Source organism: Danaus plexippus, chromosome 6, assembly GCF_018135715.1.
Source record: "Danaus plexippus chromosome 6, MEX_DaPlex, whole genome shotgun sequence".
NCBI lineage: Eukaryota > Metazoa > Arthropoda > Insecta > Lepidoptera > Nymphalidae > Danaus > Danaus plexippus.
Genome location: NC_083540.1, coordinates 5,163,941 through 5,186,593, shown reverse-complemented (window position 1 = coordinate 5,186,593; position 22,653 = coordinate 5,163,941). Strand labels below are relative to the sequence as shown.

General features: G+C 32.6%; 1 protein-coding gene across 5 annotated transcripts in view; it reads right to left on the bottom strand.

Moving 5' to 3' along the window:
- Nucleotides 1-2,742: 2,742 nt before the first annotated feature.
- LOC116778907 (band 4.1-like protein 4) overlaps nt 2,743-22,653 on the bottom strand; it is a 30,538-nt gene continuing 10,627 nt past the window's right edge. The window contains exons 3-21 of one of the 5 annotated variants that reach the window (XM_032672990.2): nt 18,256-18,360; nt 17,288-17,409; nt 14,444-14,541; nt 9,383-9,503; nt 9,021-9,108; nt 8,789-8,941; nt 7,656-7,810; nt 7,383-7,480; nt 7,119-7,197; nt 6,417-6,602; nt 6,135-6,284; nt 5,791-5,866; nt 5,588-5,673; nt 5,300-5,482; nt 4,933-5,073; nt 4,520-4,756; nt 4,156-4,429; nt 3,282-3,475; nt 2,743-2,969 (exon numbers count right to left, since the gene is read on the bottom strand). In XM_032672990.2, the coding sequence (XP_032528881.1) occupies nt 2,954-2,969; nt 3,282-3,475; nt 4,156-4,429; nt 4,520-4,756; nt 4,933-5,073; nt 5,300-5,482; nt 5,588-5,673; nt 5,791-5,866; nt 6,135-6,284; nt 6,417-6,602; nt 7,119-7,197; nt 7,383-7,480; nt 7,656-7,810; nt 8,789-8,941; nt 9,021-9,108; nt 9,383-9,503; nt 14,444-14,541; nt 17,288-17,409; nt 18,256-18,360 (2,562 nt within the window). In that variant the 3' untranslated portion in view covers nt 2,743-2,953. The remainder of the gene's footprint in view (nt 2,970-3,281; nt 3,476-4,155; nt 4,430-4,519; nt 4,757-4,932; nt 5,074-5,299; nt 5,483-5,587; nt 5,674-5,790; nt 5,867-6,134; nt 6,285-6,416; nt 6,603-7,118; nt 7,198-7,382; nt 7,481-7,655; nt 7,811-8,788; nt 8,942-9,020; nt 9,109-9,382; nt 9,504-14,443; nt 14,542-17,287; nt 17,410-18,255; nt 18,361-22,653) is intronic. The other 4 variants (XM_061529885.1, XM_061529883.1, XM_061529884.1 and 1 more) reach the window with 4 other exon arrangements.

The following is a 22,653-nucleotide window of genomic DNA, read 5'->3' as shown; positions in this document are numbered from 1 at the left end:
CTCGGTTTATGAATAATTTTAATTTATTGCAACCGAATAGATATTTAAACGTTTAATAAGATGTATTATTAGGTATTTCACATAAGGAGCAGACCATTTCTGGTCCATTATTGCCTGACTAAGTTTCCTACGGCAAAGGAAACGTTGTTGCAAATATGATTTAGGAACGAGTTATATCAAAGAGTAATTGCTCTATTTCAGTGATATACGCTCATGATCAAAATAACAAGAAAACTAATTGATCTATTAAAAAGACAGGCAGCAGGTCATAATTACCTTGTATGTAATATATACGTAGAGGATAGGAGGTATCTAGGACATCATTTTATGCAGCAAATTATATGAATTCAAAATTGTTAAAGAGATATTCATTGAATATTATTGATTTTGTATTTTTTTTTCTTTCACAGAATTTACTGTTTATTAAAAAATATTGAATATTAAACAAATATTTTTGTTTGGTAAGAAAAGTGTATCTATGTAGGTTGGTGGATGGATCATATTTCCGAACATATCTTTTTATAGATGAAAAAGATGGTTAAATTTTAATCAAATATCACATTTAATACATCCACTCAATGAAAGCAAAGACACGTTCTAAGTCAATGCATAATTTCAAAACGCTCGCAATAGTAAATATCTGAGCAGCGTAAATCCCGCTTAACCTAATATATTGCGACAAGCACTCAGCCTGATTAAGGTATGTATTTATTTCTATATAATCATACAAATTACGCTTACCATTTCGTATACCAATAAAATATAATCCAAACCACATATACATGACAGAATGATGAAGGAAATTATGTCCACATGAAAATCTATAGGATTTAGCTACGGATGTACAATGTACATTATGCACGGTTTTTTTTATATTGAAACGATATCAAACAGGAATTATTTTTTTAGAATCTTTTATCTTACTATTTAAGATTTACTAGATAAATGCTATATATTATATAATTAAATGTGAAAATATCATAATTTGTAGAATATTAAAATTTAAATGATTGTACATTTAACATATTTGTATTTAGATAGAAATTTAGGTAGACAGAATTTTTATAGTCAATTCATTAGTTAGTTTGCAACGATAGCTTTGATTTTACGCCATTCATTTAGCGAGTAATCATAGAGTCCGGGAAAACCCTTTCATTAAATACTGGTAATGAGTTTTCACCCTTCGTCGAATAGTGGACATCGACGTTTAACAGACAACCTCACGCCTTATTTTGTCGTTTTGCATGCACCGACAAATTGGGCTCGAGCAACGTTTATTCAGTGAAGGCTGGTTTATATGCTAGCATTATGCATGTAACATGCATGCAATTTGCATGTTCTGGATAGGTGAAATTGGTTTTTGCTTTAAAGCAGGTACATAAGTGCTTGTGTATCCACGTGCGTCTATTAAACATTCTATGAATGTAGGTATATTTTATCCTGGGACGATAGCGGATTTGGTTTTTATTTTGATATTTTTAGAAACAAAGCTTAGGCAGTAATTTACATATTTTTATCGATGATATTTATAGCAAAAATGTTAAAGATGAAAGGTATCCGGTGGCGGACCCGAATCATCTTCATTAGTGAGTATACCGACTCACTCGATATCTAAAACAGACCAACTTAATTATTAAAGGCACGTCGTTAGAAAACCGATAATATCTACGGCAATGTAATTTGCTGTCCCCATTGTGCGGACTTTTTGAGCCCTTTGTCTCAGTTAATTTGTTCTTACTAAATATTTGAATATTAAGACTTATACAAATAATAATATTATTTATGGACCCTGTAACATTAAAAGATATTTTCGGGTTTCTACTCAATTCATTTATATCATTAATGGTGTTTAAAAAATGAAAGAAACATTGCAAATATTTCCTTTTTTTTATTTGACAAAGAAATGAATTCTGGAAAAATACATAATGCGTTTAAAATGTTGTCAAATTACATGGACACTGAGGGGCACGAGAAAGTTTATTTTGCAGTCTTGTTCAGTATAAATTGACAGTTTAATTAATTGTACATTTTCATTGTTATCATTAAATATACCCAAAATATACACTTCGATGAAACAATAAATACAAGACTACAAAACTTATCCTATTAAATATGTATATAATTCATTACGGGCACGTAATAACCAGCCTCGTGGGATGAATTTCTTTTATCTCTCACCACATAACAATTTACATCTTATAAATATTATTTAAAAGTCCGTTTTATAATAACGCATAATACCCGTCAAAGTGGATAAAGATAATTAGAAAAGTTTTTTTCACATACACTAGAACATAAAAATATTAATCTTAAGTTCAGCACTTCAGCTGAATTTATTAACTTAGATTAGGTATTACATATACATTGCTATTTTCTGTTAGTTACAGAAAATAAATTGATAATAAATTTTAAATAACAGTAAAAGATTATTAGATTTAAGCGGTTAAGCAAAGCTTTTCTTAAACTGGTCTTTATACGTTTAACTATTGAAAAAATGTGAAACAAAGTTTTATTTCGTTGTTTTATAAAAGTTTTTACCAGATTTTTTGGCCAAGATATTTATTAAGAAAACAGTCGATAAAAGAAAACAAAGCCTCATATAAAATTGATGAAGGTAATTTGTTGACCTTATAGTCCCCTTTTAGTAGCAAGAATTCTTCTTTGGCACAAAATGTGTTTTACATTTGTTTTAATAAGACTGCCATTCAATATTCACTCTATTGAGGTTAATAAAATTCGCGATTTAAGCAGGAATAAAGTTTAATCTAACTTTTTACATATACATATATACAAATATATCTATTTTCATGTAAAATAGAAACTTGTTCGTATGTCTAGAAAAACTTCTAATTGTTGATTTATAGTTCGGTGCTCATCTCCGCAGCCCCGGGAGGCTTACTAGAAGACGAGTGAAACACGGAGTCCAAGCTACTCGAAGCATCCTTCACTGAACTTAGTTGCTCTGTAACCTGGATTTTATCAAATACATCTATAATAACAGCATTTGGATTTAAAAAATATTACAATCGTTTAAAACAGCAAAATAAATAATTTACCAAAATTAATCACAAAACACAAATTAACACAATAAAAAAAAAATAAACAAAGTTAGTCAATGTGTTAGTTTTTAACTACAAACCACCAAATAAACATGCACATACAAAAACAAAGACGCGAGCAACCAAGAGAGGGACAAATCATCGTGCAGCTACGGCATTCCGCTACGAGTTGCGACACAAATGTGATCATAAACCATCATATGATCATCCGTCCTTACTTACTGCGTGCTTTCTATCAGGGGTTTTAATATAATGTCGAGTGTGTTGTCATGTCGCATGTGCGCGTGCGCATGAGCGAGACGAGAGTGCGTGCGCGCGATGTTCGCATTGTAGTCGCGCGACTCCCTCGACGGACGTGCGTACCGCCGCGCCAGAGATCCGCTCTCGCCCATTATGTTGTTGTTGCTAGCATGTCTCTGTATATCCCAATCATTTTTGCTCAATACTACATGTGCACCGTTACATACCAATAAATAACTGAAATTCATTTGTATTATAAATGTAGCCCAAAGCATAAGACATGATATATATAAAGCGGAATTAAGTTTTATTAAAACATTACTTCTAAAATTGAAACTGACAGTTTTACTTTAAATTATTTAGAATTAAATTAAAAGATGTACCACTCATAAGCCCCTGCAAGCAGAGTTTAGTTAACGTTCAAAATTATCGAAATATCTATAAATATCCGAGAAGTTAGATAACTTAATGAATAACTACAATATGAAATCTACTAAGAACTTATATTGTGTGAAATATGTGCATTGTTTATCTTCTGACAATGGTATAAAAATTAAGACATTTTACTGTTATAATTTGCCCACATCGTTATAGATTTTTCTGTACATAGCTTTATTTTCGGAAAACCCAGCTATGGACCTGCATATGTTTCCAACAGCCCTCGTAGTTCCGTTTTGAAATATTTCATGAATACAAAACTGGTAGAATATATAGTTGAATAAGGAACAACAAAAAGGTTCAAAATCGTTACTTTAAAAACCAGATTGTCTATATATTTATTTATAGTTTTACACACAGTCGGGCTACAAGGGAAGTCGGATCGCGGAAGTAAGTTAGAAGCGAAGCGCCCACTCACGAAGAGAGAAAAGCCATCGTCCGCAGGGCTTGGATAGCAGCGGGGCGCGAGGTCGCGCGGGCGGCGTGACGTGGCGCTGTCACTCGCGACCGACAACAGCGACCTCTGGCTGCCGGACACGGAGAGACGCGCGCGACCCGGCGCGGCCGGCGGCCGACGGGTTAATGCGCCCGCGCCGCACCCCGCACCCCCTATACTCCCCCCACCAACACGCCACTGCCTACTCACTGGGGCCTGTGAACTTCCACCGCCGCATTTTGCACTGTCACTGGATCTGTTAATTTTTTTAAATATTATTTTAAATTTTGGTGTATTAGAAACAGTTGACAAGTATAACGCAATTCGAGAGAAAGCAAAATCCTACCTTTCAGAGGAATACGCGTAATCCTGGTCAGCGCCTAATCCAGAATCTGTATGTTCGTGTGATACCCTTGCGCTTCCTATCAATTCTCCGCTGGAACTATTACTATTGCTGTTGGTTACTGGACTATACGGATTGTTATTATGCGGTAATGGCGTCACTGAAGTTTTATATCCATTGTTAGCTAAATAATCTTCACCGATCCGTCCAACAGAATCATCATAGTTTGGATACAAACGCCTAAAAAATACGAAACTCCTAAATTCCTAACATCAAATTTTAAAATATAACTTATAAGAATATTTAAAGAATACCAATAACTCATATGGGGACTAAGAGCGATGAAAAAATGTTTCCTATAATGAACATGGAATTATCAATAAATAACAATGCCTTAATAATGTTTATATCAGTACCTTCCATGTTTTTCATTGGTAGTTCTATGTGTGCTGAGTGTGCTTGATATCGATCTGAGAGACCCTTGATTGTGGTTGTCGTGGTCACTTTTGTGTGACGAAGAGCTCTTCTCCCGTCTTGCAAGTGAACCGTGATCCGTCCTAAGTACATTGTAATGACGTCAATTCAGAAAATATTGTTCGTATGTAAGGACTAAGTAAATTATCATTAAAAATCCACGGTCCTCTGAAATTTGTTTATTTGTATTTAAATAGAAAAGTGGTTACGTTATTTTATTTTAATATGGATGGATATATTAAATAAACAGCACAAAGAACAAGTTTTTATTATCATGTACTAATTTTTCTTTATTGAAGTATCACATACTGTCTGTGTTTAGATGAAGTCCTTAGTTTGGTGTGCCGAGCCTGGCTCGTTTGCACAACAGTATAGGGTATCTCCTTCAGCTGTTCCTCAGTCATTCCTGTAGTATCCACTAGAGAGAATTCGAGGTGTTGCTTTAATTCATTTGGTAGCCACTTCTTTTCGTTCGGTGAACGGGATCTTGACCTAAATCATATAGATAATTGGAAACTTTTCTTTTATTAACTAACTATTGGAAAATCTTTGGGACATTGATCGAATAAAAGTACCCAATGTGTAAGTACCATGTACCTATGTTTTTTATGTCGTCGTGGTCTGTGTGACGATCGATGCGTTCCTGTCTCCGGTTCCATTTGTGAACGACGAACATTTGCCACCTAATATATAAAAAGAATATGGTGATCACAATGTAGTAAATTATTCTCCAAGCATTTTAGAAGTTTTGTCTGAAGTAAATGAAGATGGTATTTATTTTCTACCACAAAAGTACTTACTTGCACGCTGCCTCCAGCTGACGTCTGTCTTAATACTTCCTTCCATTGAGATTCCGAGTCGACAAGCTCGTATTCCCTGAAATATTTAAACCATTACTAAAGGGAACTTCAAAGACGATATCAATTAAGTTTTCGTCTTAGTTACCGCTTTAATAAACGGAAAAACTTGGCTTCTTCGAAACTTAATTCCTTTTCTAATTGGTATAAATTATTATAAGAACAATATTCTTCAACCGTTTTAATATCATTTCAATTATGAACTTTATATTAATTAAAATACAAAAAAGGGAATGCGAGTCTCCTTAGCGGATTCTATGGTAGGATTTTTTTATAGGTAAACTGACTTGTTGTCTGGTTGCGAATCATCTCTCTCTGAGCCGGACTCCTGCTTGTGTCTAGAGCGGTGTCGGCGATGTCTGCGCCCAGAGCGTCCGGAGCCACGGGACAGTTCACTCTCTGCATCTGACTGCTGTCGTCGAGAGCGGTGCCTATGTCTGATACAGAAATGTCACGAAATGCAGAATAGAAGATATTTGCAATTGTAAACGATGCTAATAACATTAAGTATACCACAATCAATAACGAATTTTAAAAATTACGTCATCAAGATGTTCACTGAAGCTTACTTGCGGTTGGACCTCGAGTCGTTAGAACTCTGAGAATCAACTGAAGCTGAACGGTGTCTTGGCACTGGTGGCGGCCTGTGAGTAGTAGGTGATGCCGAGTATAGACCACGTCGAGTTGGTGCCGAGCGAGTTGAACGAGGTGACCCGCCGGGACCAACAGTCTCACAAGGGCCTTCACCGCTTATACTAATGTGAAACATCGACATTTATAACAAAGAATTTGTTGAAAGCTCGTAAGAGACACATGAACTAACTGCTTATATACTAATAAATTAAAAACTAAAGAAGTTTTGCACGTGAATTATATTTACCTACTTTTGATTTGACGTATAAATTATTTTTTTAATCCTAATCTTGGATTATTGAAATAAAGTAATTTGTTAATTGGATTTCAAAAACATACGTATATTTTTTCTTCCAATAACCTACCGAGGTAATACAATGTATAATTAAACGTTTATTTTTCGATGACAGTTCCACATTTTTTTTACATGTCTACTTAACCCCAAATACTACTGCGGGAACTATATTTGTTTACGTAATAGGGTGTTCTCTGCCCTTTACAATTATTAGTTACGATTTGAAATCACGTTATAAGAATTTGCTGTCAACTGCAGAGCATTAAAATATATAACATAAAATAAACCTGGTAGAGAAATTTTAAAAAATTCTTAAAGCAAAATAATTTTTAAGCACACTCACGAATTAGGGCGGTGCACTGAGGAAGGCTGTTTAACTTCAGGAGGGCAGTCTTTTATTCTCAAATCTTCTAACTTTGGCACTGTAATATAATTAACTTACTGAAGGATTTAATAGCAAAAACACTGAAATGAATGAACATTAACAACTTAACATAAATATTTTATTTTTTTTATCCTGTCACTTTTAAATAAGATCAATTACAAAATGTCTAAAGTCTAGAGAGATGTTATAACAAAGGAAATAATTACTAAAAACAAAACATACCGTCGTGTAACGAAGAATAAGATGTTAGTGGACGGGAAATCCTTCGAGAGGGTGTCCGCGTGAACGCAGGCGGAGGACGTGGTCTTGCAGCTCGACTACTTTAGAAAATAATAAAAGATTTCATTAAAAACCTCAACATTCAAACCTAATAAACAAATTTACACATATGTGTATAAACTAAAGACGGTGAAGTGATCACTAAAATCCTTCTATGACAAAATTCTAATATCCCATATCAATTATTTATTTAAAAAAATTATATGCACAAAATACCTATTTCTCAGTCTTGAACCTAATGCAAATATATCTGCTGATGCAGGTGATGTTTGTTGTAAGCGAAAGAAAGTATGATGATCAGAACAACACCGCCACAAATGCCGGCAGGCTGCTCTTGTTGGGGATTCAAAACCATACGTTGACGTGTCATTCTAAAAAAAGACGATAATTACGTAGTCAAATAAACCACCATCAAATAGTCATATTCAGAGATCCCTTAATTAAAAACTTTTCGTCTTGAGAAGTAAAACTAATCAAAGTAGCATTTGGCTTTATATGAAATTGTTGTGAGGGAAAATTTGGTATAATCTCTAGGCTTATTGTTATATTCAAACTTCTTCAGACTAACTACTTTCTTGAAATTCAAAATTTATTTATGATTGTTAATTGAAGACTAAGTTTATCGAGTATATAAAAAGGAACACATATATGTATGTAGTTAGAGTTAAGCTCATTTTAAATGAGTGTTAATTTTTTTTCCATTAATAAATTTTAAGCAAAACATTTTATTATCACTTAGTCTCTTTTACAGTCTTCAAGTTACTAACTTATAAAATTACAAAATATCGCAAAACATAATCGATTTACGGCGTAATTAAAAAGGGGAATAATATTACAAAGCCCTTTTTCCTATACACAAAATCATAAGATTATATAAATTTTATGATACCATAAAAAATATAACCCCGGGGTGAAATTCTCGCATATATAATGAGATTATTATCAAATGAAAAAGCAATCTTACGGCACTTCCTTTGATCAATGTTCATTTTTTAAGCAAAATATATTGAAACAATTTTCAACGCCCGTCCCTAATTTGAAGTCACTTCAAAGGTTTACGAATAGGGGCAAGTGACTGCAAGCCGAGCAGGGAAGTAAGCCACATGTTATCATTACTAGTCAAGAGTGCGGTAAATACTGCGTTCATTTTGATACGACTTATCTGTAATTGCATGCCTACGAATGTCTTTCAAGGAGACAGTCCAAGACGAACTCCATCACACAGAACTATTCACAGTGGCTTATCAAGACCAACGATCTAAATCGTTCAAAAATGAGGCCATGTCACATTCGAAATCTTGCTACTATAAGTGTGTATTTTTATGTCATTTTTTTGTATAGTTTCTTACATTTTTATCTGCTACGCGTATCATGAAATATCGTCCTTTGTAATAAAGTTTTGATACACGCGGCCAGTAATAGGTAGCGACTGTATGTTTTCCACGTAAGAGCAACAGGCCACTTGGCGCTAGTCCCAAGAAGTACTCAACGCTGTCTTCGCCCTGCATTAAATAAAGTGTTGTCGTTAACACAGAATAACAAAACAAGCGAAATGAACACAGAGAATAGTCAAACATTTACCAGAACAGGATGAAGATCAACACCATACATGTCAAGCCATTTCACTTTATCTAAGTAACTAAGTTCCGCTTGTGCTGGTGATATACCTCTGTAACATAAAGCGGCCTAAGTAAGACAGTTAAACGAGAAACCAGTAAACTTTGTTTTTAATCTTCCAATAATAATGTTATAACTTAAATTGGCATAGAGAATAAATACATTTTAAATTGCTATGTTACAAACTAAACGAAAAGGTATACATCCTGATATTAAGAAATAGCTCATCAGAAAACAGTGCAATATTATTATAATGGGATTTTTGTTTTTGAATACAACATATATAGGTGTATTAATAATAAATAAATTAATTAACCGTTACTTACGTGAGTGTTCTGTGTATATCCGCAGCTCTTCCTTCGAATTCAGGTGTTTGATGAGCAAGCAGCCTAAATTCTGACACGTAGCCAAGTGTATGTCGACGGGGATCATAGTCACCTAATTCCGCTGTACATAAAGAAATACTTATACAGAATCTACATCAATTAAGAACTTCAGTATTGTCTCCTTGAATTATAATGAAGATGACAAATATTTTCAATTGCTTTAAAATATTAACGAAGTCATATAAACAGTAAATAATAACTTTAATTTGGCTATACCATCCGTGTGGACGGAAAGCTGCCGAAAAGTTTACAACTTTCCTTAATATATTCATATTAATATGCAAGGAACAATTACGTTATGAGACGTGTATAACATCTATTTGGCAGTGCGATTACAATGCTGTCCCTATCTTTAACAAATTGTAATTAATTTAGTTAAGACGGTTGGATACGTGGCCTAAATAAATATTAGGAATGACAAGTAAACAAAAGCTGTAATAAGGGTCTTAATAGGCAAACAAAGACCCTTTTACGTCAACAAACATGCGTTTATTTAGAATGTTAGCAATATTTCAACATTACTATATAAAGATAAAGAGATCACTGAGCTAATTATAAAGAAACTATGTGAAGAGAAAATTAAACGTATCCCATGTTAGGAACATAGAAAAAAATTTGAAGCGAACGAAGCTGACAGTCATTTCCCGTCGTATATCTTTTTCTTTTGCCGTCGGAAATCGCAACATCTGCTACACTCGAAGAAAACATATGTAGATAAATATTTCATACATTATTTTCTAATATTATCACAAGTATCTCATACAATACGCAAACATTAAGTTCATGTTTATTATATTAAATTAAACTCACAATGCTTTGTTCGCTTTCGACATTATTTATTCATAATTTTTGAACATTGTCCAGGACTGCGATAAATTCAAACATCACTGCCTCTGTTTATGGTCTCTTTGAATGGAACAATATGAACAATATACAGCAACAACTTAGAATTTATATGCAAAGGCTAAATCAACTCACATTCAAATAATGTTAAAATTTCAACATCAGATAAAACTTTTATATATGAATTCGGTTACTTTATGAAACATCATAGCGTATCAAACAGTGGTTTTCATCAAAATTTCCATTTACGTATTAAGTACCTGATCTCTGGACGGCGTAACGATCGTAATATCGGACCAAATCGATACAGCACTTTCGGAACTGTTTACACAAAGCAATCTTAATGTAAACTCTCTAAATATGAATACACTAATATTTAACTTGTAAAATTTATAAATTTATCGTTATAGAGATGATACTTGCCTTGTAAGAAATTGCTTTATTACAGGACATGAAGCAAACCTAAAATGTATTAACAAAGAGACATGAATTAATACTTATTTTGGCAAATTTTAAAAGGTAAATTAATACACTTAAAAGAAGTGATGTTTCAAGTTTAAATGCATTATTATGGTGCACTTTTAATGAACAGATTAAAAAACTACTTTCTCGAAGAATATTATATTTACCACAGCTAATGCAGCCCTAAATTCACATTATGTGACATAAAACATTTTACAGCATGCTAAATTAAATGTATAGAGCAAACCCGGTTGTTAATTAGTCTACGGAATTTTTTGTTCACTCAAATTGTCTACACAGGAAACAAGCAAATGGCTGTAAATTAAATTTCATGTTGATGTTAGAATTAAGACGTGTCAAAGGAAGAATATTAATAAAACATAATAAAGTGAGGGATACAGAAATGACGAAAAGAAAATATAAAACAATTTCCACTCAGTCAGGATCACTTTGGATTACAAGAGATACTTATTTAAATTCAGCTTAGTAATAACATCGTTTCGTCCAACAAAAAGACTTGTTTTTTTTTGTGTTTTCAGATTACATCCAACATAAACACTGGTTGTCCTGCAAAACTAAATGGGCGCGTATTAAGACATTATCTTTTTCAGACATTTTAAACGATCACCAATCTTATTGATGATGTAAGAGTGTTTCACGAACTAACTTGTTGCGAGGGGCCATTGTCTGTCTTATAGATACTTTCCTACATAAAACGACTTCGCCAACAGCCGTCAGAGATAGATAGCCCCTAGCAGTGACAAATTGTATGCCGTTGCACGCTCTTCTTAAAAACTTTAAGGATCGAGTTTTAGAAAACAAGTCTTTTACGCTTTGTCATAGAATATTGTAATCTGAACTTACATAATTCTTCAAATTTAAAAATCAAATACAAGAATTTCAACTACAACGTAGAACACCTACATTCTTGCTAACAATTGTATTCACAAAAGATATTGGCTATGCTCATGACTTTCATTTGTCCAATGGTGCGACGGTGCGGTAATTTCGTATGGCCTCGCATTTCACCGTTGATATGTGTCCCCCGGGCCCCAGGGGCCTGATGTAGACGAGATTAGATGCAAACGATGCCTCGCCGCTGATGGCTCATTTACCTCTTGAATAAGGCATTGATATTATACCTCTCCCACCGAACCTAAATATCAACGACTCGGGACGGAAAGCGCTTTTATATAACCATCGAGATCTTTTGTTAACATTTTCGTGTTTTTAATACTTATTAAGTCAAATAAAACTTTATTTTAATCTATCAAAGTAATAGATGTTTTTTTTTTCTTTGTAAGAAGATTATTAAAAAATAGATGTATTGGAAAAGACTTTTCATCATTAAAAAGGGACATGAGTTACTTTTAATGAGCTTAAACATTTTTTTAGTTTAATTTAAGTCCATTTTGTTTTATATCTTAATTTCAATTTATTAATTAATTATACGCAAAATTCATATAGTTTATTATATTTGATTGTAAATGATACACTAAATCAGGCTGATAATTAATTAATTAGCTGTCAATGAGATTTTTCAAAGAGAAGAAAAACATAAATTCTTTCTCCGTTTGAAATAGATACAAATTTAAATATAAAAGAATGAAATTAATATTCCTTAATTCTTCATAAAACATACTCTTAAATTTTAATATCTTTTTTGGCGGCACCAAATCATGCAATCATAGACAAAAGGCACAGGAAGTTATTTAGACATGATTTGCTTCTTAAGAAGCCGATCAAGTGTAAGTTAGTAGTAGTAAGTTAGTAACGTAAATACTTCTTAAGGCCTCTCTTGTTTCTTCGATACTATCTAGCACATATATTTTTTTCATGTAATCTCAAAATTAAGAAATGAGTTTTTCCTTACCTCGTGTGAAAAGAGATCTGTTTATTTCAAATACCTAGTTTTCATATTAAGAACATAGTCCCTTGTATATTTTTTTAAATATTTTTATTCAGTAAATCATTACAAAAATATAATTAAATTAAAGAATCTCGTTAATCTGTTTTCTTTATCCCGTAATAAAAAGGGATTTCATTTAACTTAGGTTTGCCTAAGTATCTGTTCCTCTCCATAGCTCACAATGAAATATAGCGTTAACAATGGTTGTGCCTGCGATTGCCGGATGAATGCTCCAGACTCAATAGTCGATAGTTGTTCGGACAATGGAGCCAATTGCGTGAATTGTTAAATCGACAATCCAGTTTTTTATACTAACATGCATTAGTCATTTCTAAAAAGCGACAAAATCAAAATTTGTCAATATTTAATGTAAAATATTCACATACCTCATGATAAAATTTTTTTTTTTTACGAATATCGATTTATATCAACGTAGTTCAAGCTTTATACTGACTGGATAGTTTTACCGGTGTAATTGGGGTTTTTAATTTTTAGGCAGAGCCTCCGGCTGTGGGTCAACGTCCCATTGGACCAATTCTGTTCATTTCCATTGCGTGTGCGGCACAATTATGACACGGAATGTTGAACAGATTGTTACATTATTTTTTTGTAAGGTACAAAGAGCTTAATAACGAAATAAACTCTTCGCTAGACTTAATAACTTTAGCTTTAATTTTGTTCTCGATTTAAACTTGTTTTTAGTTTGAAACATGTCAGTGTTGAAATTCGTGTACATGAGTAGAATATTTTAAAATATTTGGTTCTAAATTAAATTTAACTTTTAATGCATCAAATAGTTAAAATTACAGATTGGTACAAAATACCTAACTTTCTAAACATACAAAGCAAAGGCAATCAAAGCCACAAAGAATATATTATTGCAGGACCCACTCAAGTACAGCAAAATAAAAGTTCTAAATCAAAACTAGCCGCGGAATGCCATGGCACTTTCAGTTTGATTTGTCAAACATATTGCTCAGAAAAAACATTTCATAAAATTCCTAGTTTGTAAAAGTTATGTATAAACTAGAAAAATCTATGACAAAAAATATGCATTTCGGGCATATAATAATTTTTAAACTTTATCAAATAAATTCCCCTATAAGAATTTAAAATATTTTGCTGAATAGGGTTGTACCAAATAAGTATAAAGCGTTTACATAAAACAAATTTTATAATAACCCTGACAACGGTAATAACAACAAATCATTTTGTTGATTAAACCTTTTTCTATATCTACTCATACTATACCTACCCTATAATTAAAAAAAAAATAAGTTTTATTCAATAGCTTCCTTTGAAGAAGCATTCCTATCTATTGGCAAAGTGCATTTTCTTGTTGTAACTTTTGACTAACTTTGTTGTCGTAACTTCTTATTGAAAAATGGCTCGTGTTACACTGCAACTATTTTTCAGCTAATACACTCTTTGCTCATATAAAACAAATTTAATTTAATGACTACATAAATAGTATTTATACGTCACAGCATGATTTTTAATATATAAATTCTTTACAAGTCTTCAGAGGCACTCTACTTAGCGAGAGAATGAACCCTTATGAAACATTGTGCAATTTGGAATCTCACTATTGTTCACATAATCCTATTTAAAACATACTATAAAATTTGAATGTACCGCTGTAATTTAATTAAATTTTCATAAATTTAAGTACTTCTATTTACTATTGTTAAGAACTTTTTTTGATTACACCGTATGGTTTCATAATATGTATGTATATTTATTACTAGTGTATTTTCAATGGATAGAACAATGAAAGAATTACTTACACTGTAATACATATGCTGCGAGTTCGGCGGCTAGCTCGAAGTTGACTGGAAGACGACCTCGTAATACGTCTTGTTTTAGCTGCAAGAATAACTGGTACCTGAACAAATGGAAGCCTTATTAAGTATATTTATTCTATTGAACCATTGCAACTCAACATAAAATATAAACGCTTTGTATATGAACCCTTTATGCCGTTTGTATAAAACTGTCTGAATATTTAATAATTTGCTGAGTTTCTTTATAATTTTTCCCTAAGCGACGAAGTAAGATAAGTAAAAGCGTTATAGGGAGCGTAGCCCTTAAAGGAAATTAAATATTAAAAGACCATCACAGTAAAGATTTTCAAAGATATTACGAGTATAAATCGGAGGATTTAGGGGAGGGAGGACAGTTTACGTTGCCACGTCATAAGAGACGGGTGTCACGGGGATTCGCTACGACAATGTTACAAAGAAATTTTAATAAATTTCGCTATCCCCAAGATCAGATGTCCCTGTAAAAAAAATAATCCTAAAATACTTCAAGTTAAGTTTCTATTGACAAATTAATATTATAGAAGATTGGTTCCGTACTTAATTTATTTGTAAAGATATGAGAGCATCTAATTATTTTTAATGAAAGCATCTGCGACTCTCATTATTCACATATAGCAGAGCTGTAAGTGGTGTAATGCTATTACCGTGGTAAATCCATTCAGAACTTCATAGCTAGCCTGTTTACGACCTCAGTAGGTTTACTGCGAGTGTACTAGACCTCTTTTGTTCCCCTACTCTAAGTTTCCTTCTGAACATCAAAATTTACACTGTAATAAAACCAAGTAACATTTTAATGCATGGTGCTATACATTACATATATATATCTATTGCTTGTTACTTATAATATAACGTTTTGAAGTGATGCAAAATAATGTCACGGTTTTAATTAATTCCTTCATCTCTCTTTTTATAAAAAACACAAAAAAAAACCAGTATCATTAAAATTTTTGTAATAATGAAAAATCAAAATAATAACATATTTTTAAATACAAAAGGTTCTACTTGCTCTTTTACTTGCATAATGAAAAAGGTGTACACTGCTATTAAAATTTCCCTTAGACTATTGACAGTAAAGTAAAAAAATCTAGAAATATCTGTGAATGCAAAGAACGACGTACTTTCAATCGTATACCGATTTTAACAAGTGACTTTACTTTTTAATAAGGATCTGTAACTCAAAAAAAATCGCTTCGTGCTTTCAAAAGGGGAAAATCCTTTGTGATGGAATAGGATTGTGTCCAAGTTTTGCGAGACGTTCCTTTCTACTGAGGAAGTCTCCGTCTATAGGGACCGATAATCTTAACTGACATCATTATTCTGCAACATTTTTTAGCGTTGTAAAACGTCTCAATAAACATGATTATGATTATACAGTCGCTTTTTTATAAAAAAAAGAAATTTTAAACAGTGAAGACAATATCATGACAAAAAACGAAAAATATATCGTAAATATAGTTTAAGATAAAGAAATGTTCATTATATTTCAAAACGCTTAACCAAAATTGAGATTTTTATAACAAACAATACAGACTTTATCACTGGCGACATCTGAATGTTACTCTGACGGCGACAGACAATATATTTTATATAAATAGTTGGTAACGTAAGTAAAACAATTTCTAGAACGTTGTGGCGCTGACACAACCCTTGGGATGTATGTTAGCACAGATGCTTTTTATTGTATCTTACATTCGCACTTTGGACGTAATATCATTCTGCTGACATGACCTCTTTACTGTTTTTTGTTACAACAAAATATACATGTCAGTATATGTATATATGTCAATATATATGTTCTTAGATTATGATATATTACTAGTTGTTGTCCGAAACTTCGTCCGCGTGAACTTTGAAATTGGGTATCGAGAGAAATGCATACGGTATTTTAAAACTATAGATATAGTTATGAAAAGGTAGCGACATCTATGGCCTGTATCATATCATGTATACCATACAAGAAATACATCTCGATCCAATGAAAACCCTAAATAAACAGAGTTCCGGAATAAATTGTAGCTTATTATGTAAGCTAAATTCCTGTAAAGTTTAATCAAAATCAGCTCCGCATTAATATGTAAAAGAGCATAAAACATCAATACATTCCCACAAACTATGTCATTCATAATATTACTAAGATTTTGCCTTTTCTATACTTAATCACAGGAATACTTTTAATGTGATCAATAATTTTGAGCAGTATAATTAATGAAACCTAATACTTTACTCATTTAAGACTTATATAATGGATTCTAGTGAAAATATAATCATTAAAAATATTAATGTCAAGTACTAAATTGAAAATATTGAAAGATAAAACTATGATCTTACTCGTAATTGAAAAGTAATATCACATATACAAAATGGCAAAATATAAACCGACATACGTAAACGAAACTGGATTTAACTAAGAGGAATTAATAATAATTAAACATACATTTAAAGTAAATGGCGACAAATTAATGTGTCTTAAATTATTCAGACTCTAAACGGAAGGTTTCGGAAACTATTTTTTTTTTTAATAAAACAACGCATGAGATATTAAATAAACAGTTAGTCTACGAATTCTCTTTTCTAAACATAATTTTTATTCATTTATTCATATAATTACACGTTTTTAAATTAAATTTAAAAAAATCCAAGAAGCTCGGGTAAAGTTACTATCGTTACTTGAGTATTTCAACACTTAATTAAAACACTATTGAAACTTTCAAAGTAAAAAGACTTTCAAAGTAAAATAAAATATTTTGTCAGAGATTATAATAACAGATATTTCTCACATTACTTATACAATTATTAATACAAACGTACCGAGTAATTTCCTCCAAGAGTTTGCAGGGATCGGAGGCGTAGAACTTGACGCCAAAGTAGAAAGTGTGCGTGTCGGAGCCACGCAATTGACGGCGTAGTCGTTTTCCAGCATCGAGCCAGTGCTGTTTATAAAATAATGTTAGGATAACATATGATTAATTTTGTTTCGTTTTGAAAATACCTTATGTAGGATGAAATTGGAATGGGTTCAATTTTCTGTTGGGGTTAAAGGACAACATTTTATTAAATATTTTATTTTTTATAAACATAATTTTTACAGTAATTTAACTGTTTCAAGTGCATGTTGTTGTTTACTGTGCACAAAACGCAAACTCTCTATATCAAATTCGTTTTACATGTTTCTGTTGTCATTAGTATTTGGTGCTGTAAAACCGCTTATAATGGCAGTTGTACAAGATAAAATATGATGATAGTTATATTTCATAGCAGAAACTAAAGAGCCATATGGAAAACTGTGACACAAAATTTGCATTGAATTACATTTAGCATAAAATAAATATCTCTGTTTGGAGCTTTTCAAAATGTATCCCTATTTGGATGAAAAAGAAAACAATTTTTAAACATATTAAGAAAAAAATACAGATATAAGGAATCAACTTAAATTAGATACATAAATCTTATAATTCCGAAAGCAACATCTAAGCCTTAATTCATTTTTATAAAAATAAATTATAAAACTGCCTAATAACTTCATTATACATCATCTCACTTCATTTAGATCCTGTACAGCAAGTTACTGTTTTACCAGACTCTAATATAATTAAACGCTTTTAATCTAACTATTCGTTTTAACATCCACAATTATTTCAACTTCGACTCATTACAAATCGAAGACGTATAATCACACAGCAAACGCCGGTATAATAAGAATCTAAAGAAATTATGGCAAGGATGTTGTAGTAAGTGAAATAAATCTATTTAACACTCTACAATAAATAAGATCTTACCGTCTGGTTGTCTGGATCTACGTATCGAAGCCCGAAGTATGCCGTTTCCAGCAAATCAAGGTGCCTGAATACAACATCCAGTAGTGCTTGTCCTGTGTTATTGTCCTGTGAATAAAATGCAAAATTATCTTTAAAAATCACTGTTGAAGTAATAATTAAATTAAAATTTAAAAAGAAAGTATAGAATTAAAAATTCACTATAATTTTCATTCTACAATTATAGAAGAAATCTTGAAAAAGTAACACAAAATCTGCGGGGTTGAGCGTCTGTTAATATATTTCTTTAGAAGCGTGAAATATGAAACATATTCTGTTTTACTGCTTCTAAATCAACAGAATCTCAAAATAAGGCAGTATATAGACTGTTAAGGTCGATACATTAATATCCCTAAGAGAAACGAAACATAGCAAACATCTCATGGACCCCGACTCATCAAAGGCAAGAAACAATGTCATGTAGTCAAATTAAGGGTTAATTTCGTAGACGTAAATGTGTATATTATTACATCACAGTATAATAACCCTCTGGCGGTCATACATAGACGTCTGGGGAGTGAAGAATTCCAACGGAAAAGATAACATTGCTACTCAATAGACTTTACCTTAAAAATGTTAGTCGACCTTTCATTTACAAGATATTTTAATGCAATATGCTTCTTGTAAACAACATAATTTTATATACAGTAGTATATTATGTATCTTTAGGATAAAACGCTTTCAGAATGTCAGAAAGTCATAGGTACAAAAAAACTGTCATTTTCCCAACTAAGAATTAACGCCATCATAATTACAGTCATACGAGCACTTCTCTCCTAAGAATTAAAGTGGCGACGCAATTACGGTTCCTGTATTTCAATAGTGTAGGTGTCTAATATTACACTGCATTGACCACTTACACGCTAAAATTCCTGCTTAATAAACAAAAGTGTTTTTGAAATTCCTTCATTCATAATTTCTTCGTCTTGTTATAGCTGTCAGCCCTATTGACTATAACAAGTTCGTCAAGGGTGGTGAGTGGCCCATTAAGGATCTATGCTTGAAGTTTTGGAATCAAGGAGTCTCAGGGAGTTACACCTGTCCCAAAGTTTTTTTAGGACTCCCGACCTCAATTTAAGACATCATTGAAAATATGTCACCATCAGGAAAAGTGAAAAACATGCCGTCATCCAATCGCAAAATGCTGGCGTACGCAAAATATGTACGAGTTGGGCCGGTCATATAATGATGTGTGTAAGATTCGAACCTTCCAGCAGAGGCATTGTCTTTGCAACGTTGAGGTTAACTAATGTATTAGATAAGAGAAGTGAAAAGTGAGAGTTTCCTATCCCAGTGATCGTTTCAAAAGAAGACAAAAGCTACGCTTACTTGACTTTGATTAAAGACGTCTTTCTTTATTAATGAATCTCTAGCTTCGGGACGGAGTTCGCAGCAATACCATAGTATAGTAGTCCCATAGGACAGCTTTATGTATTTCGTCGAGTTGTATATCTTTTCTTTACGGAACTTGGTAACGTGGCTTCGTGAGTCGAGTTTTGTGTTGGGCTGGCACGAGGCACTTAAGGGACCCTGAATCCTACCGCGGTTGCAAACTAGGTTCCACTCCGATCTTTTTCTCCGGCACAGCGAACAACCGTAGGGCTTTGGACTGTTACAATCTAGGTTCGAATCCCCTACGTACCAAAGAGCGGCCAGCGGTGAACCGTTTCTTCAGGTCTCCCTGGACCCCAAGCTAAAGAAACACGCTCAACACCTCAAAACGGACTTGGGCTAATGCAGGACAGAAGGTCACCAACTACATCAACATCCCGGAAAGTGAAGCCCACGTTTGGGCTGTAGATACTAGATCACAGCTATTGTCTGAATCTATCTAACCGAACGCAACTAGAAGGTCATTTTCTTCAAGGCCTATGTCGAGCCAGTGGGCTCTGCATTCGTTCAAAAGTTAGGTTCATTGTAATTACATTTTTTACACTTACAGTTATAATTTTAAGACTATTATGAAAACTTAAAAGGAACTAAAAAATCTTACTCCCATCGATATCCCACGGCAATTTACTGTAAGCAATTAGCATTTCTCGATACCAAGCTTTCCACTATCAAGCTAATTCGCACGCAATACTTGTAAGACCAGTAGTCGATGATGTGGTATTGGCAATATAATGACAGGGTTAGCTGACACAGGATTCCGCATGAGATGCGTGAGACTTTGAAGATTTAATGATTAGACCTTTATTTCGATAGTTATTTAAATTGGACTTGTTTAGTTATCGAATTATGCAAATCTGGTTATATTTTATGATTTAACATATTTTTTTTTATTTAAACCTTTTATTTGTGTTTAAAACCCGCTTTTAAACAAACAAAACAATAGTACAATAAATTTATTTATAGTTTTTCATTATACATTACACACACTTAAATATAAGGTTCTTCAATAAAATGTAATGCATTCACAAATTATACAAATAAAATGTATAGACCCGTATAACTGCAATCAATTAGAAATGCCAAAACTAATTAAATTTCGATACGATTCACTGAATGTATAAATTTTCATGTATCAATAAAACTGTTTTTGTTAATTTGAAATCATCGACAGCAGGTAACTGAATGTAATGTAAATAACAAAAACAGATCACATGGCTACATCATGTTATGGAGTATGCAAGTTTGTGGGAATTGCGAAACAGTTCGTCGAGCTGAATAATAAATGATTTAATAACAGAGCCCGTTTGCTCCCAGCGAGTTTCGTTCGTTTCAAAAAAATAAGAAACGTTTTGATAATCTAACAGCAATTGCAATGCGTAGGCATGCAGACTATACGAACATTTGCCGGCTATCGCTATTCGCCTCCTAATGCAATACAAACAGCAAGCAATAGTGATATTTAATTTTCAATCTTTTTGTGACACAACGCACGTTAATTATATTTAGTAACGCATGTGTCGTTGAGCAACAAATAAATGACATTCAATTCAGTTATCTTTCAATTGCTCTGTAATTTTCATAATGACGTACAATTTGAACAATGAGTTTAATTATTTGTGTACATTTAATGCCCATAATTATTTTTAGTAATATGAATGGTTACTTTCTTTTAGAACAGAATTATATCATAAAAACCTCCCCATCGTAAATTCCTTCCACCCTAAGAAAGAACAATGCACAGAACAGTAATTTTTTCCGGTAAAGTTTCAAAAGCTATTCATTACACTATTGTTTTAACGAATTGTCTGAGAATAGAAGGTTCGGAACACTGAACAGCATGATGACCGTGCAACAGGCATTAAAGACGCTATCAATAAAGTAGAACTAAGTCAGGAAATGTATCTAAGTTACAGAGCGTGAGACGCCTTCCACAATGTCGACTCAATTTACTGCGACAATATTCTTTATAATGCTCCACCACTTCTTTGATCTCAAATTGCGGACCAATTCGTACTTCATCTCTTAAGTATTAAAAATTAGGTATTATAATATCTATAGTTCTAAAAAAAATAAAACATTTATAAGATTGACTTTGACTAAAGGAACAGATACAACGCTTTCTCATCAATCGAAAGTTTGTCTCAAATTCTATTTAATGGTCTATACATCATTTATATTCAAAGCCAATTTTTATGTGGTTAAAGTGAACAAAGTAATCACACTTGGATATAATGTCACAAAATACATAATCACATTCCCAATTCCACGTACTGCGAGGTTAGTAATTCAATAACATTAAATTAAAAACATAAATCAAACAGCTCACAAGTAATAAAGCAGTTCAATTAATTGTTTTTCAACATAGATAGGGCCCATTTAATATTTGATATTTGTCACCCAATGCAATCAATCTCGTACTTTGGTATGGAAAGTGCTCTTTGGAACAAATAAATCTTTATTTATTAGTTATGTGAAAGAACAAAAGTTATCACCGGATCCGTTTGAGACAAATGTCCCTTTGTAGACGGGAAAGCTGTAAGAAAGGACGACGATTTATTTGAAATAACCATACAATTTAGCTGAAAATGTCGAACTGTCGTCGCTTCCACTTTACCCAAATTGAACGATTCTAGCTTCAATGTCCCTATCTAAGGAATTTGGTTGACGAACAAGTTTCGTTTCGATTTCAAAGCAAATAAAGTGTTCGCAGTATTTTTCTCGTCCCTTATACGAATATATGATTCCTTACAAAATACAATTTAGTTCTTAACGCCTTTGAAGCTCACTTCTGACAGGAGATGTATACAGCCGGTCTTCAAATATTACATCAATTCCATATAAGTTTCTCCCTTGATAGATGTAATATTGTTGAACAAAAAATCGTAATTTTATAATTCACAGAAAATTTCATGACACAATTAATTTGAATAAAAAAAAATCGTCAAAACTTTGACAGTTAAGAGAAATATT